General features: G+C 37.6%; 1 protein-coding gene across 1 annotated transcript in view; it reads left to right on the forward strand.

Annotated features, from left to right (window-relative positions):
• The first annotated feature begins 4,571 nt into the window (after nt 1–4,571).
• LOC149535540 (putative inactive receptor kinase At2g26730) overlaps nt 4,572–16,313 on the forward strand; it is a 45,155-nt gene continuing 33,413 nt past the window's right edge. Inside the window, exon 1 of the mRNA XM_089806156.1 lies at nt 4,572–4,713. Within this exon, the coding sequence (XP_089662282.1) occupies nt 4,572–4,713 (142 nt within the window). The remainder of the gene's footprint in view (nt 4,714–16,313) is intronic.

Below are 16,313 nucleotides of genomic sequence, written 5' to 3' on the forward strand. Positions count from 1 at the left end.
ATTCCTTCACTTAAAGGTTCATTCTAGCTTCACAAGTTATAAGTGTTCTAATTATTACTGCAAAAGGAAAACATTTCAGTTGGCTAAGGTTCATCTTCTTGGTTAAATGGGAACACAAATTCTTTATTTTCTAAGTCTTTCATCTCTACATGTAGTGGAGTATAATAAGATTCCAATAATATTGTGTTAAACTAAAGCAGAGGCATTTCATTATCATCAAGTGAATTCTAGCCCTGATCTTGGTACCCTCCAAAAAATATGTTGTTGTCATTGGGGGTACTTTAGTTCATGTTGATTTAATTGATTTTAATGAATAAGACATTGTTTTTGTTTCTATCTAGGATGGTTCCATTGTTTGGGTGAATATTCCATTTCCATTTCTTCCTAGGAAGTCCATTGTTGTGACCTAATGCATTGAAATTACTTCCCATGGTGTCATTCTCATAAGAGTTGAAGTTCTATGAGGCCTCGCCCCGACCCATCGTAGCATAGTGATGCATTACTCTTATTTTTGTTATCTGCAACTCGAGATGTCGAGACATTATCTGATGCTTAGAACATATTTTATTATTTCATGTTGTGTGATGTTATTTCCAGATATATTTGATGATTGTCATTTAATGTTCATGTATATGTATGTTGACGAAATCAGTAGATGTAGGATTGAGATTTGATTTACGATATTTCAAATAGTTAATAATTATGAAGGGAGAAGAAACTTTATTAATGTATGTTTTAAATAATGAAAATTTTTGATACATATACGTTTATATACATGTGATTTTATGGGACTACTGATGTTTGCAATGAGTGTGCAGATATTTAGCCGAGAAACCCTACGGAGGAACAAAATTGATCTCCATGTGCTAAAATTTGGAAACCCTATTGTTCGTAATTATGCTCTTTCAATGTCGCTTGACACTCGTAAAATGTTTATGTGCTTATTTTGCTAGTTAGAGTTGTTAGATAGACCTATTTTATTCCTAGATTTTATTTCGTCTCTAAACCTCTTTCCTAAGGCTTTTAACATGTTTTTATTCTAACCATAGGGTGTGGGTATGGGTTAGGGGTCTTTTCCAACCCCTAAGCCCCTAGCTTTGACTTTTGAGGGCACTCAAAAAATCCCTTTTTGCCTTTGTGCAAAAATTGCAAGTGGTTGTCATGAGTTGTCTTACCCCACCTCCTTTTAGGGTCTAACCATGGTGTAGGTTGAGTTAGGAGTTTCTAGAGTGGCTAGTGGGTGGAAATAGTTATTGCTCCTTTTGGGTGGTTGAGTTGGAGGCCTATTTAGAGGCCTTCCTTGGACTAGTGGTGGGGGTTACCCAATCTCTACATTTAGAGAAGATTTCTTGAAGCTTGAAGGAAGGAGGGATACTCTACTCAAATTGGTTCATTGTCGTTACCTCTTTGTGAAGGTAGGAAACTCCCATCTCCCTTATTCAATTTTTATGTTTTGTTTCATGTTCTTGTTACCTCGTTGTTGTTTTACTGTTGTATGGTTGTGGGTATGTTGGGAAGATTTGTAAACCTTGTTATTTTGGTTGTTTTCCTTTCTTGTTTATGTTTGCAATTTTGAGTTCCTTGCATGGTTGTTTTGGTATTACTCACCCTAGGAGAGGGCAGAAGTGACCAATTTTGGGAGAGGTCTGTTTAGTTGGACTCTAACCTGTGTAGAGTCTCTTCTCAGGATGAGAAGAGGGATAAAGGGTAGGGTGTTATGGACCCCTACCCATCAACACAAACCTGGTATGAGTATGGCAAGTTAAATGGAAGAATGGAAGTTCTTGGTTATTGGCCCCGATTGGGCATCTGAAATTGGTGTTGTGCTTGACTTCTCCAGTTGGAAGAATCCACCTCTCCCTAGTCTTGATTCATTGTGAATCCTATTGTGTAAACCATGTATGATTATGCATGCTTGATGTTCTTCTGTCTCTGCTTTCTTGTCACCCGATCAGTTATTGGTTTCCTCCATGGTTCTTGAAATGAGATTCAGAAGACATTACAAACTCCTTGATTTGATCATGAAGAAAATTTGATAAAATTATTGAAAATTGGGATTGAGATCCTATTGTAAATTGTATTTTTTTTTTTAAACCTTATTATATATGGCAACGAAGCCGGGTTTTCTTCCTGATTCTTTGTCGGCTGAGCCTTGAATCAGGTTGATAATAAAATAAGTGAATGAGTAAATTTACTTCTCTTAAAATTTTCGTATCCTATGTTGTCATATGAATGTGTATCAAAGATAAGATGCAACTATGATGTTCAATTATACATGATTCTATTTGTGATGTATGGTGATGCCTCTATTCATATGGACTGTAGAGAGAGATGTTGCTAATCCATGTAAATGTATGGTGTCTTTATCAAGTTTGAAATGATTTAGTTCATGGTTGATTGTGTTGAAAAAAAAATTTGCAAGAACATGAAGGAAAGACTTACGTCAAGAGATCCAAGCTAAATTTGAAACATGATAGAGAAATAACTTTGTGTATTTTGATACTCCCTTCAAAAAAGAAGAAGAATGGAGCATTATCATTTTGATCTCTTATTTTCTCAATTGCCTTAAGACTAGTTTCATCACTATGTTATTTCAATTTTGCTCCATTAGTTATAATAGATAGTTAAATGAATATGTAGATGATTTTTCATGTAATGTAGGTATCATTGAAATACATGGCATTTGAGGTTCATGAAAGTTATTAAGCAGAAATTCATAAGAAATTTACGTAGATTTTGATGATCTTGCACTAGTTGAATTGTTGAGCATAATGCATAAAAAGGTGGTAGATTAATATCATTATGAATTAAAACACCAATTCTATAAGACTATGATCATGCATGCAGCTTCATTTTTTCTTTTATGATTGTTAGATCCTCATGATAAAGCATTGCATTATTGAACGGAATGAATAATTCAACTCTTGATAGATTCTGGATGTACCAAGTCATTATCGGTTTGACTAGAGAGGAAATTAATAACGTATTTAACCCTTGCATCAATCCATTTTAGAAGTGATAGAAATTGCATTGAATCCTACCTTAATCATCTAATAGATTTAAGAGATGCTCTATCAGTTTTGTAAGCCATGAGAAATTTTAAGAATTAACTTGGGATAATGTTTGCAATATGTTAGTTCTTCAGTTTTGATCTAACTTAAAAAGGATTAAATCTACTTTTCATACCATTCCTAAGAAAAAATTCCAAAACATCCACCTACAGGATGCTGGAAATTGTATTGGAGAAATAGTTCATTCTCTTGCTGAATAGAGAATATTCCATTTTGGTCCTTTATTTCAAATTTAATTATAATCAATAAATTAATTGTGGATAACCAAAGTAACTTATTTTGGTCTTTAATATCCTTAATATCTAATTTTGCAACCATAAAACTTTATTATATAAATGCCCTTCCTCTTTCTTTAACGTCAGTTTAGAGGGAGGAATAAAGTAATGTATTAAATTTATTTGTAAGTCCGGCCATCATAACGATGACATCACCCACCCATCCCCTCTTCTCGCCTTGGGCCAAGCGTCCATGAAAAGCGCTAGTTCACGTTTCCTTGGGCTTGAAATGCATTAAGTTTTACTTATGCAATTTTTTTTTTCCTTGGTTATCGCCTACCCTGGAGGCTCGCCCTTGGTTGGATGGGAAGGCGTACCACTGAAACAGGTCAGTGAGTTGGGCAGTGCGCTCAGCTCTTGGTAAGAGCGCAGACCGTGGGTAGAGGAGGTAGGGGGTGATGTGGCAGCTAGGGGAGGAGGGTTAGGAGAGTTAGTAGGGTTGAGGGCAAGGGAGTTAGTAGGATAGAGTTAGATGTGTTAGGGTAGGTTAGTTTATTTAATTAATTTAGTTTGAGTTTTTTTTTCTAATGTTTTAAATATTGTTAGAGTGTTAAGAGTTTAGTTAAGTAGTAGTTAGATTAAGATATAGTGTTTAGTTAGCTTGTAAGTTAAATTAGTTAGTTTTTTTAAAACTTTAAGTTTAGTTTTAGATTAGTTAGTTATTTAATTATGTGTTTTTAGTTTCTTTATTAATTTTTTTTTTATATAGTTAGTTTAAAAAGAAACTTTAAATTGTTAAAGTATAATTAGTTGATTTAATAAAGTTGAAGGTTATTTTATGTTTTGATTAAGGACTTTTGTTGTAATTGTTAAATTTTTTTTTTAGTTACTTAGTTATGTTTAAATTTTGTAAATACTAATTTAGCTAGTTTTAATTTAAATGTACTCTAATTGTTTTAACCATTAAGTAGATTAAATTTATCGATTACTTGCCTATTTAAATAAGTTTTAATGTAGGTTTGATTGATTTGATATTGAGAGTAATCTTAGATCTGAATTCATGAACATTGTTATTTAAGTAAGTTTTATTGCATATCATTATAAGTTAATGTAATATCATAATTTTATCGATATTAATCTAATAACGAAAGTTTAAAAAAAAAAATTGTGTGTTTTTGCCCTCGTAGTTTGGGCATGACATTTTGGTATCAGAGCCCATGTTTCAACACTAGGAACCTTAAACCTTTATGCTTCCTAAACTTAACTCAAACTTTTAATTGTGTAGATGCCGCCTGTTACTCGCAACCGACGAGGCAAAGGTCATAAGACAGGGGGTGGTAGAGCGGGACGGGAGGGTGGATCACCACCACCTCCACCACCACTTAACCCAAATCAGGATATAATTGATGCACTCCAGACTTTGATCGGTGTAGTTCAACAGAGAGTGGTACCTATAGTTCAGCCAGTCCAGCAGATTCCAGTAGTGGAAGCAGAGGGACCCGGAGGAGGTGGGCCCAGAGTCAGAGAGAGGACTAGGAGTCCCCCACCGAGACAGATAGAGGGTCAGGGTGATCACGAGGAAGATTCCATACACCAAAGAGAACCCCCTTTTGACAGACCTCCTAGACATGTAGGGGATGACATCAGGGAAATGATTCGACTCGGACCACCATTGTTTACCAGTACCACTAAGGGTTTAGTAGCAGAGGCATGGTTGCAGAGCTTACAACGGTGCTTTGGGTTATGCCCTTATGGGAGTAATCTAAAAGCACGATTAGTAGTTCATTAGTTGAGAGGGGATGCCTCCAACTAGTGGCATCAGGAGGAGATCATTGGTGGAGTGAGGATGGACACCCTCACATGGGAATCTTTCCTAGAAATATTCTGAGAGAGATACTTGTCAGAGCATTTCTGGCAAAAGCAGATAGAGGAGTTCCATTCTCTTTATCAGAGAGGCCTTACAGTGGCTCAGTATGAGAGTAGGTTTCTCGAGCTCCTTCCCTATGTGGAATACATGAAGGATAAGAAACTACGGGTGCATCGCTTTATCATGGGTCTGAATTTCTCTCTTCAGGGCCCAGTTAGGATGGCCTTCCCTACCACCTTCAGAAAGGCAGTAGAGATAGCACTAGTTGCTAAAGATACTCGAGGTAGGCAGGAGTCACGGGATCGGCCTCAGAACCAAAACTCCTTCCAGCAGAAACCCCCTTGGAAAGGGAATCAGAATTATACAACAGGGTCCTCTAGGGGCCAGCAGGCTCAGTAGCCAAAACCCCAGCAACAGCAATAGAAACCTTCTCATGGTTATCAGGGCTCTAAGCCCAAGCAGTGGCAGTCACAGGGTCCTAGGCAGGAGCAGAAAGTACAAGTTCCACAGTCTCAGTCAGTGAAGACTCAGCAGTCTTCTAGGGGAGGATTCAGCGGATCTAGCAGATCAGGAGGCCCACAGCAGTCTGGGTCATAGGGTGCATGATCTTATTCTCACGGACCATGCTACACTTGTGGTGGCATGGGTCATATAGCTAGGGAGTGTCCGCAGGGATAGGCATCTAGTGGTCAGAGCAGGGCTTTTTCAGAGCCGACAGTTGGTGACATGGGTAGATCCCATAGAGTTTTTGCAGTGGTTGACAACTGCCAGGCTGAGCATCAGGCCACAATTATCGAGGCTACAGGTATTATACAGGGCCATATGGTTGCAGTTCTATTTGATTCCGGAGCTACTGACTCTTTTATATCTCCATTTGTGGTGGAGCGTTGCGAGCTAGTGGCAGTTAGACAGGATGTTAGTTGGGAGGTAGAGTTAGCCTCAGGAACCAGAGTGTCAGTTAGTTCCATGGTGCAGAGTTGTCATATGCTGATGGGAGACATGTCTACTAGGACTGACCTGCGCATTACCCCTCTAGGTTCTTATGATGTTGTCCTTGGCATGGATTGGCTTTGTGCCCACAGCGCCAAGGTGGATTGTCGACAGAAGAGGGTGGAATGTGTGGATGATGATGGTATCTCTAGGGAAATCTTCAGAGTGAAGAGGCCAGTGTCCCTTCATATGATTTTCGCTATGCAGCTTAGTCAGTGCATGTGAAAGGTTTGTCAATTATTTTCTATCACTATCAGTGACCAAGAGGAAGATTCAGAAAGGGAGCCATCCCTTGATGATTTTCCAATCCTTCAGGAGTTTGCAGATGTGTTTCCTTCAGAGCTTCCTGGTATGCCTCCACCGCGGGCAGTGGATTTCCACATAGACCTAGTACCAGGAGCTGAGCCAGTTTCAAGAGCACCATATAGGATGACTACTCATGAGCTTAGTGAGCTAAAGGCTCAATTGGAGGAACTCTTGGAGAAGGGGCATATTCGACCTAGTGTGTCTCCTTGGGGTGCACCGGTGATTTTTGTCAAGAAGAAGGATGGATCACTTAGGTTGTGTATCAATTATCGGCAATTGAACAAGGTGACCATCAAGAACCGATATCCTCTTCCCAAAATTGATGATCTCTTTGACCAGTTGCAGGGTGCCCGAGTATTTTCAAAGATTGACCTAAAGTCGGGTTACCATTAGTTGAGGATTGTGGATAGTGATATCCCCAAAATAGCTTTTCGTACTAGATATGGCCACTACGAGTTCACCGTGGTACCTTTTGGTCTTACGAATGCTCTAGCTATATTCATGAGCCTCATGAATGGAGTATTTTGTACCTTTTTGGATAAGTTTGTGGTTTTTTTTCTTGATGACATTCTGATTTATTCTCATGATGAGAGAGAGCATGAAGAGCACCTGAGACAGGTATTGCAGAGGCTAAGAGAGAATCAGTTGTTTGGCAGCTTGTCGAAGTGTGCATTCTTCAGACCTGAGATACATTATTTGGGTCATGTCATATCGGGTGATGGTGTCTCAGTAGACCCATCAAAGATTAGGGCCATCATGGATTGGCCAGCACCCACCAGTGTTACTGAAGTGAGGAGCTTTATGGGGCTAGCAGGTTATTACCGACACTTCATTTCAGGATTCTCTAGGTTGGCACACCCCATCACTTCTCTTCAAAGGAAGGGGAAGAAGTACGAGTGGATGGAGCAGTGTGATAGAGCTTTTGAAGAGCTCAAGAGAGCCCTCACGAGTGCACCAATTCTTGCAGTACCAGATCCTGTTGCAGATTTTGTGGTGTGCACTGATGCATCTTTAGATGGTTTAGGAGCAGTCCTTATGTAGGAAGGATGACCTATTTCCTTTGAGTCTAGGAAGTTGAAGACTCATGAACTCAATTATCCTACTCATGACCTAGAACTAGCGGCAGTGGTTCATTCCGTGGTGAGATGATGACATTTCCTTCTGGGTCATAGATTCGAGCTTCATTCCGATCACCAGAGCTTGCAGTACATATTTTCTCAGCCGAACCTTAATGCTAGGAAAAGAAGGTGGATGGAGTTCCTGTGTGAGTATGATTTTGATGTTCACTACATCAAGGGAAAAGAGAATGTGATTGCAGATGCCTTAAGAAAAAGGCACCATGAACTTTTATCTGTGACTACTTGCACTGACTTGAGAGAACGGATCTTGCAGCACTTACCAGCTGATGACCTTTATGCAAAAGTAAGTCAGTTAGTACCTTCTCAGAGACCCTTGGAAGGGAAGTTTGCAGAATATTCATTGGAGACCGATGGACTTTTGCATCATAGGGGACATATGTATGTACCTTCCATTGGGGTTTTGCGCAAGCTCATTGTACTTGAGGCTCACAGAGCACCTTATGCAGCGCACCCCGATGTTAAGAAGTTACATGCAGATTTGAGGTAGTTGTATCATTGGCCAGGCATGAGAGTGCAGATTGCTAGCATAGTTGCGAGATGCTTCGAGTGCCAGAGGGTGAAGGTGGAGCACCGTCATCCCGGCGGGCTTCTCCAGCCGCATGAGATTATAGTATGGAAATGGGACACTATATCTATGGATTTTATTGTTGGTCTTCCTATGTCATCTCATCACCATGATGCCATTCTGGTGATAGTGGACACCTTGACCAAGGTTGCCCATTTTTCACCCGTGCATACTACATTTACAGCACGAGACATAGCTCAGGTGTTCTTGCGGGACATTGTTAGACTTCATGGTGCTCCCCGTAAGATCATATCTGACAGAGACTCTTTGTTCACTTCCTCATTTTGGAGAGAGTTGCAATCAGCTTTGGGCACTAGGCTCAATTTTAGTACAACATACCATCCTAAGATCGATGGCCAGACCGAGCGAGTGAATCAGGTTTTGGAGGACATGCTGCGTATGTACGTGATGGACCATTAGGTCAAATGGGAGGAATACCTTCATCTTGTCGAGTTTGCCTATAAAAATGGGCATCATTCTTCCATAGGTATGCCACCATATGAAGCTTTGTACGAGAGATCGTGCAGGACACCCTTGAGTTGGGATAGGATCGAGGATCGAGTATCTATTGGTCCCCTATTAGTAAAGGAGATGGAGCAGCAGGTGACCCTGATTAGATAGCACCTGAGAGAGGCACAGGATAGGCAGAAAAAGTATGCAGATGCAAAGAGGACAGATCGAGAGTATCAGGTTGGTGATAGAGTGTTCCTGAGGGTTCGACCACACAAGAGTCTGATTTGTTTCGGAAAAGGCTCTAAGTTGGCACCCCGATTTGTTGGGCCGTTCGAGATCCTTGAGAGGATAGGACCTGTTGCATACCATTTAGCTTTGCCACCTAGCCTGTCACGTATCCACGATGTGTTTCATATTTTTGTACTTAGAGGATACATTTATGATGAGTCTCATATTATAGATTGGGATGCTTTACAAGTGGAGTGAGACGGACAGCTAGCACTGGAGCCTATCCGCATTATTGCCCGACGGACCCTAGCACTTCGAGGCTAAGAGCTGGACCAAGTTAGGGTCCAATGGGATTGTTACGATGAGGTCACAGCTTCATGGGAGGATGCAGTGCAGATGCGATCTCAGTACCCGTACCATTTTGATGAACTCCAGGAGGAAGTTCATGCCTAGTGGGGGAGGATGTGAGGCCTCACCCCGACCCATCATAGCATAGTGATGCATTACTCTTATTTTTGTTATCCACGACTCGAGATGTCGAAAAATTATCTGATGCTTAGAACATATTTTATTATTTTGATAGAGGTATGCTCTGATACCACTGATAGAGGGCCACACCACCCTACCAACCCATAACCAAGAGTGCAACAATATGGAGACAAAAAAAAAATGCTTCACAAGAAATTTTATTATACTTGAAGGTCCTTACAACACCCACAAGATGATATCAAGCTTCTCCTTGAGCTTCTCCTTCCACAACTTCTACTTCTCAAGTTTCTACTCCTCAAGCTTCATTACAAATGATAATAAGCCTTGCTTAAATAGGCACTTCTAACCCAAGACATTACAAACACTACCAATGTGGGATAAAAGGTAAATACAACTACCTTTAAATAAATATTAAATTCCCACCCAAATATAACTAAGCACCCAACAAATATTAAATACATGATTTATCCAAAACCTTCTAGAATTTCCACCTACACACCTCGATTAATGGAATGACAACTATTTTTCTTATTTTTCTATTTATGCCACCTATGCACCTTGAAAATAGAAATTCCTCTTTTCTTTTTCTTTTTTTCTCCTTTTTCCTTTTTTTTTAATTTTTTATTATTTCTCCTCTAATTTTCGTCACTTTTCTCTCTCCAAAAAAAAAAATTTTTTTTTTTTTTTTTTCCAAATTTTTTTTTTTTCAATTTTTTTTTTTCCCATGCAAGATGCTCCTGCATCAGACTCCTCCGGTAGATAGAAAAGTGTGTCCCACACTTTGACGCCAAAAGTAAGATCTACCACTATCTTCATCTTCACCAAAGGTTTCCACCTCAACGGGGACAAGAAAACCACCATGCAAATCTTCCACATCTGCATTACTCTATCAAACACTAGAATCTCAACCATCCAATCAACATGTTCATTCCTAGGAACAAACTGAACATAATGCTTTATTAGCAAACTCCCATTCACATCAACAACTAGTGAATCCACACCAGCAGCAACAAACCCCACATCAGCAACAACAAACTTCATATCAGCACCAACATGAAGATCTCCATCAATACATGCCAAACTCTCAACACCAGAAACCTCATTGCTCACAACAAGATGCTCTGCAATACATAACTCACCTCCAACAACTGGATCATCCACCTCCAAGTGCTCCATAATCTCCATGTCAGATTCAACCAATTGATCATGAAAACCAACCTCCATCCCAACATTAGCAAGGTTAGGAATATCCTCAACAACAACTTCTATTTGCTCTATAGGTTCTGCATCAGACTCCACAGACTGATCAGCAAAACCAACCTCTTCCACCTTGACCTTCTTAGTTTTAGCATCCAACCGAGCAAACATCTTAGAAAAATTCCTCTCCACTATATCATGGATTTTCACAATCATCTTAGGGTCCAATCCTCTTGGAGCCATCTCCCAAGATCTTCGTAAACCCTTTGCAACAAATCCTTCCTACGCTCCTTGTGACAACCTCAAATTATTTGCAAGTCAGATCGCAACCTGCCACCTTGCACGAACAATCAGGAACCATATCACAAGTCTAGGACAACAGATTTGCAATCCACCAGCTCTGATAAACTTTTCCCAACCAAGGTTCTGGTACAAACTGTCTCACACTTTGGCGATCTTCTTGTACACTCAGGATCTTCTGCTCTGATACCACTTGATAGAGGTATGCTCTGATACCACTTATAGAGGGCCACACCACCCTACCAACTCATAACCAAGAGTGCAACAATATGGAGACAAAAAAAAATGCTTCACAAGAAATTTTATTATACTTGAAGGTCCTTACAACACCCACAAGATGATATCAAGCTTCTCCTTGAGCTTCTCCTTCCACAACTTCTACTTCTCAAGTTTCTACTCCTCAAGCTTCATTACAAATGATAATAAGCCTTGCTTAAATAGGCACTTCTAACCCAAGACATTACAAACACTACCAATGTGGGATAAAAGGTAAATACAACTACCTTTAAATAAATATTAAATTCCCACCCAAATATAACTAAGCACCCAACAAATATTAAATACATGATTTATCCAAAACCTTCTAGAATTTCCACCTACACACCTCGATTAATGGAATGACAACTATTTTTCTTATTTTTCTATTTATGCCACCTATGCACCTTGAAAATAGAAATTCCTCTTTTCTTTTTCTTTTTTTCTCCTTTTTCCTTTTTTTTTAATTTTTTATTATTTCTCCTCTAATTTTCGTCACTTTTCTCTCTCCAAAAAAAAAAATTTGTTTTTTTTCAATTTTTTTTTTTTTTTCCCATGCAAGATGCTCCTGCATCATATTTCATGTTGTGTGATGTTATTTCTAGATATATTTGATGATTGTCATTTAATGTTCATGTATATGTATGTTGACAAAATCAGTAGATGTAGGATTGAGATTTGATTTACGATATTTCAAATGGTTAAGAATTATGAAGGGAGAAGAAACTTTATTAATGTATGTTTTAAATTATGAAAATTTCTGATACATATACATTTATATACATGTGATTTTACGGGACTACTGATTTGTGCAATGAGTGTGCAGATATTTAGCCAAGAAACCCTACGGAGGAACAAAATTGATCTCCATGTGCTAAAATTTGGAAACCCTATTGTTCGTAATTATGCTCTTTCAGTGTCGCTTGACACTCGTAAAATGTTTATGTGCTTATTTTGCTAGTTAGAGTTGTTAGATAGACCTATTTTATTCCTAGATTTTATTTTGTCTCTAAACCTCTTTCCTAAGGCTTTTAACATGTTTTTATTCTAACCATACGGTGTGGGTATGGGTTAGGGGTCTTTTCCAACCCCTAAGCCCCTAGCTTTGACTTTTGAGGGCACTCAAAAAATCCCTTTTTGCCTTTGTGCAAAAATTGCAAGTGGTTGTCATGAGTTGTCTTACCCCACCTCCTTTTAGGGTCTAACCATGGTGTAGGTTGAGTTAGGAGTTTCTAGAGTGGCTAGTGGGTGGAAATAGTTATTGCTCCTTTTGGGTGGTTGAGTTGGAGGCCTATTTAGAGGCCTTCCTTGGACTAGTGGTGGGGGTTACCCAATCTCTACATTTAGAGAAGATTTCTTGAAGCTTGAAGGAAGGAGGGATACTCTACTCAAATTGGTTCATTGCCATTACCTCTTTGTGAAGGTAGGAAACTCCCATCTCCCTTATTCAGTTTTTATGTTTTGTTTCATGTTCTTGTTACCTTGTTGTTGTTTTATTGTTGTATGGTTGTGGGTATGTTGGGAAGATTTGTAAACCTTGTTATTTTGGTTGTTTTCCTTTCTTGTTTATGTTTGCAATTTTGAGTTCCTTGCATGGGTGTTTTGGTATTACTCACCCTAGGAGAGGGCAGAAGTGACCAATTTTGGGAGAGGTCTGTTTAGTTGAACTCCAACCTGTGTAGAGTCTCTTCTCAGGATGAGAAGAGGGATAAAGGGTAGGGTGTTATGGGCCCCTACCCATCAGCAAAAACCTGGTATGAGTATGGCAAGTTAAATGGAAGAATGGAAGTTCTTGGTTATTGGCCTCGATTGGGCATCTGAAATTGGTGTTGTGCTTGACTTCTCCAGTTGGAAGAATCCACCTCTCCCTAATCTTGATTCATTGTGAATCCTATTGTGTAAACCATGTATGATTATGCATGCTTGATGTTCTTCTGGCTCTGCTTGCTTGTCACCCGATCAGTTATTGGTTTCCTCCATGGTTCTTGAAATGAGATTCAGAAGACATTACAAACTCCTTGATTTGATCATGAAGAAAATTTGATAAAATTATTGAAAATTGGGATTGAGATCCTATTGTAAATTGTATTTTGTTTTTTAAACCTTATTATATATGGCAACAAAGCCGGGTTTTCTTCCTGATTCTTTCCCGGTTGAGCCTTGAATCAAGTTGATAATAAAATAAGTGATTGAGTAAATTTACTTATCTTAAAAATTTTGTATCCTATGTTGTCATATGAATGTGTATCAAAGATAAGATGCAACAATGATGTTCAATTATACCTGATTCTATTTGTGATGTATGGTGATGCCTCTATTCATATGGACTATAGATAGAGATGTTCCTAATCCATGTAAATGTATGATGTCTTTATCAAGTTTGAAATGATTTATTTCATGGTTGATTGTGTTGAAAAAAAAATTTGCAAGAACATGAAGGACAGACTTATGTCAAGAGATCCAAGCTAAAATTGAAACATGATAGAGAAATAACTTTGTGTATTTTGATACTCCCTTCAAAAAAGAAGAAGAATGGAGCATTATCATTTTGATCTCTTATTTTCTCAATTGCCTTAAGACTAGTTTCATCACTATGTTATTTCAATTTTGCTCCATTAGTTATAATAGATAGTTAAACGAATATGTAGATGATTTTTCATGTAATGTAGGTATCATTGAAATACATGGCATTTGAGGTTCATGAAAGTTATTAAGCAGGAATTCATAAGAAATTTACGTAGATTTTGATGATCTTGCACTAGTTGAATTGTTGAGCATAATGCATAAAAAGGTGGTAGATTAATATCATTATGAATTAAAACACCAATTCTATAAGACTATGATCATGCATGCAGCTTCATTTTTCTTTTATGATTGTTAGATCCTCATGATAAAGCATTGCATTATTGAATGGAATGAATAATTCAACTCTTGATAGATTCTGGATGTACCAAGTCATTATTGGTTTGACTAGAGAGGAAATTAATAATGTATTTAACCCTTGTATCAATCCATTTTAGAAGTGATAGAAATTGCATTGAATCCTACCTTAATCATCTAATAGATTTAAGAGATGCTCTATCAGTTTTGTAAGCCATGAGAAATTTTAAGAATTAACTTGGGATAATGTTTGCAATGTGTTAGTTCTTTAGTTTTGATCTAACTTAAAAAGGATTAAATCTACTTTTCATACCATTCCTAAGAAAAATTTCCAAAACATCCACCTACAGGATGCTGGAAATTGTATTGGAGAAATAGTTCATTCTCTTGTTGAATAGAGAATATTCCATTTTGGTCCTTTATTTCAAATTTAATTATAATCAATAAATTAATTGTGGATAACCAAAGTAACTTATTTTGGTCTTTAATATCCTTAATATCTAATTTTGCAACCATAAAACTTTATTACATAAATGCCCTTCCTCTTTCTTTAACGTCAGTTTGGAGGGAGGAATAAAGTAATGTATTAAATTTATTTGTAAGTCTGGCCATCATAACAATGATGTCACCCACCCATCCCCTCTTCTCGCCTTGGGCCAAGCGTCCATGAAAAGTGCTAGTTCATGTTTCCTTGGGCTTGAAATGCATTAAGTTTTACTTATGCAATTTTTTTTTCCCTTGGTTATCGCCTACCCTGGAGGCTCGCCCTTGGTTGGATGGGAAGGCGTACCACTGACGTAGGTCAGTGAGTTGGGCAGCGCACTCAGCTCTTGGTAAGAGCGCAGACCGTGGGTAGAGGAGGTAGGGGGTGACGTGGCAGCTAGGGGAGGAGGGTTAGGAGAGTTAGTAGGGTTGAGGGCAAGGGAGTTAGTAGGATAGAGTTAGATGTGTTAGGGTAGGTTAGTTTATTTAATTAATTTAGTTTGAGTTTTTTTTTCTAATGTTTTAAATATTGTTAGAGTGTTAAGAGTTTAGTTAAGTAGTAGTTAGATTAAGATATAGTGTTTAGTTAGCTTGTAAGTTAAATTAGTTAGTTTTTTTAAAACTTTAAGTTTAGTTTTAGATTAGTTAGTTATTTAATTATGTGTTTTTAGTTTCTTTATTAATTTTTTTTTTATATAGTTAGTTTAAAAAGAAACTTTAAATTGTTAAAGTATAATTAGTTGATTTAATAAAGTTGAAGGTTATTTTATGTTTTGATTAAGGACTTTTGTTGTAATTGTTGTTTTTTTTTTTAGTTACTTAGTTATGTTTAAATTTTGTAAATACTAATTTAGTTAGTTTTAATTTAAATGTACTCTAATTGTTTTAACCATTAAGTAGATTAAATTTATCGAATACTTGGTTATTTAAATAATTTTTAATGTAGGTTTGATTGATTTGATATTGCAAGTAATCTTAGATCTGAATTCATGAACATTGTTATTTAAGTAAGTTTTATTGCATATCATTATAAGTTAATGTAATATCATAATTTTATCGATATTAATCTAATAACAAAAGTTTTAAAACAAAAAAATTGTGTGTTTTTGCCCTCATAGTTTGGGCATGACAAGTTCTTTGTGTGGTCTTGACCATAACTATTTTTGTTTGGGGTTGCATTAGATCACTAAAATTATTGTTTTTTCCTTATGATAATCAAAGATGAGTGAGTTCATTAGTTATTTGGGACTTGGATTTCTTCATGTACTCCAATTCAACTGTCATGTTATTTTATGCCTATGTGGGTGCTATAACTTTTGTCTCAAAGAATGTTTCTTTTGGTCACTCATATCCTTGCTAAGTCATGATAGGGGCCAAGATAGTAGGGACTTATTACACTGGTACATGATTCAATAGGGTAAATTGATTAGGCACCACATGTGCCCTAATGGGATAACGTGGGAGCATTGTAGCAGTGTTAGTGGGAACCACCATATTTCATCCATCATTAAGATTAGCTTGTTTAGTGAAAGTAGCTACCTCTTCAAAGAATTTCTCCAATGTGTCAATGTCTATAGTGAGAATTCTTCATAGAAAATGGATGTGAATTGATCTATAGAGTTTAAGTAAATTTGTATTGTAGATCCTAGTGGTATAGTGTAGGTGGACTCTAGCCTTTGGTAAGTCATATGAAAATGATGGTTAAATTGAGAGATGGTTTCTGTTAGGTTTTGCTTGATAGACAAAAATTGGTGGTGTAAGATAGTCAGGTTGATGAATATCTTGAATTGGTCTAGGAACAACTTCTCAAAAGTTGGCCAATTTGTAATAGATGCCAGTGGTAGGTTCACATCTAGTTGAATGTGTCTTGTCACA

Source organism: Cupressus sempervirens, chromosome 10 (assembly GCF_028749045.1).
Source record: "Cupressus sempervirens isolate cs-2001-9-10 chromosome 10, ASM2874904v1, whole genome shotgun sequence".
NCBI lineage: Eukaryota > Viridiplantae > Streptophyta > Pinopsida > Cupressales > Cupressaceae > Cupressus > Cupressus sempervirens.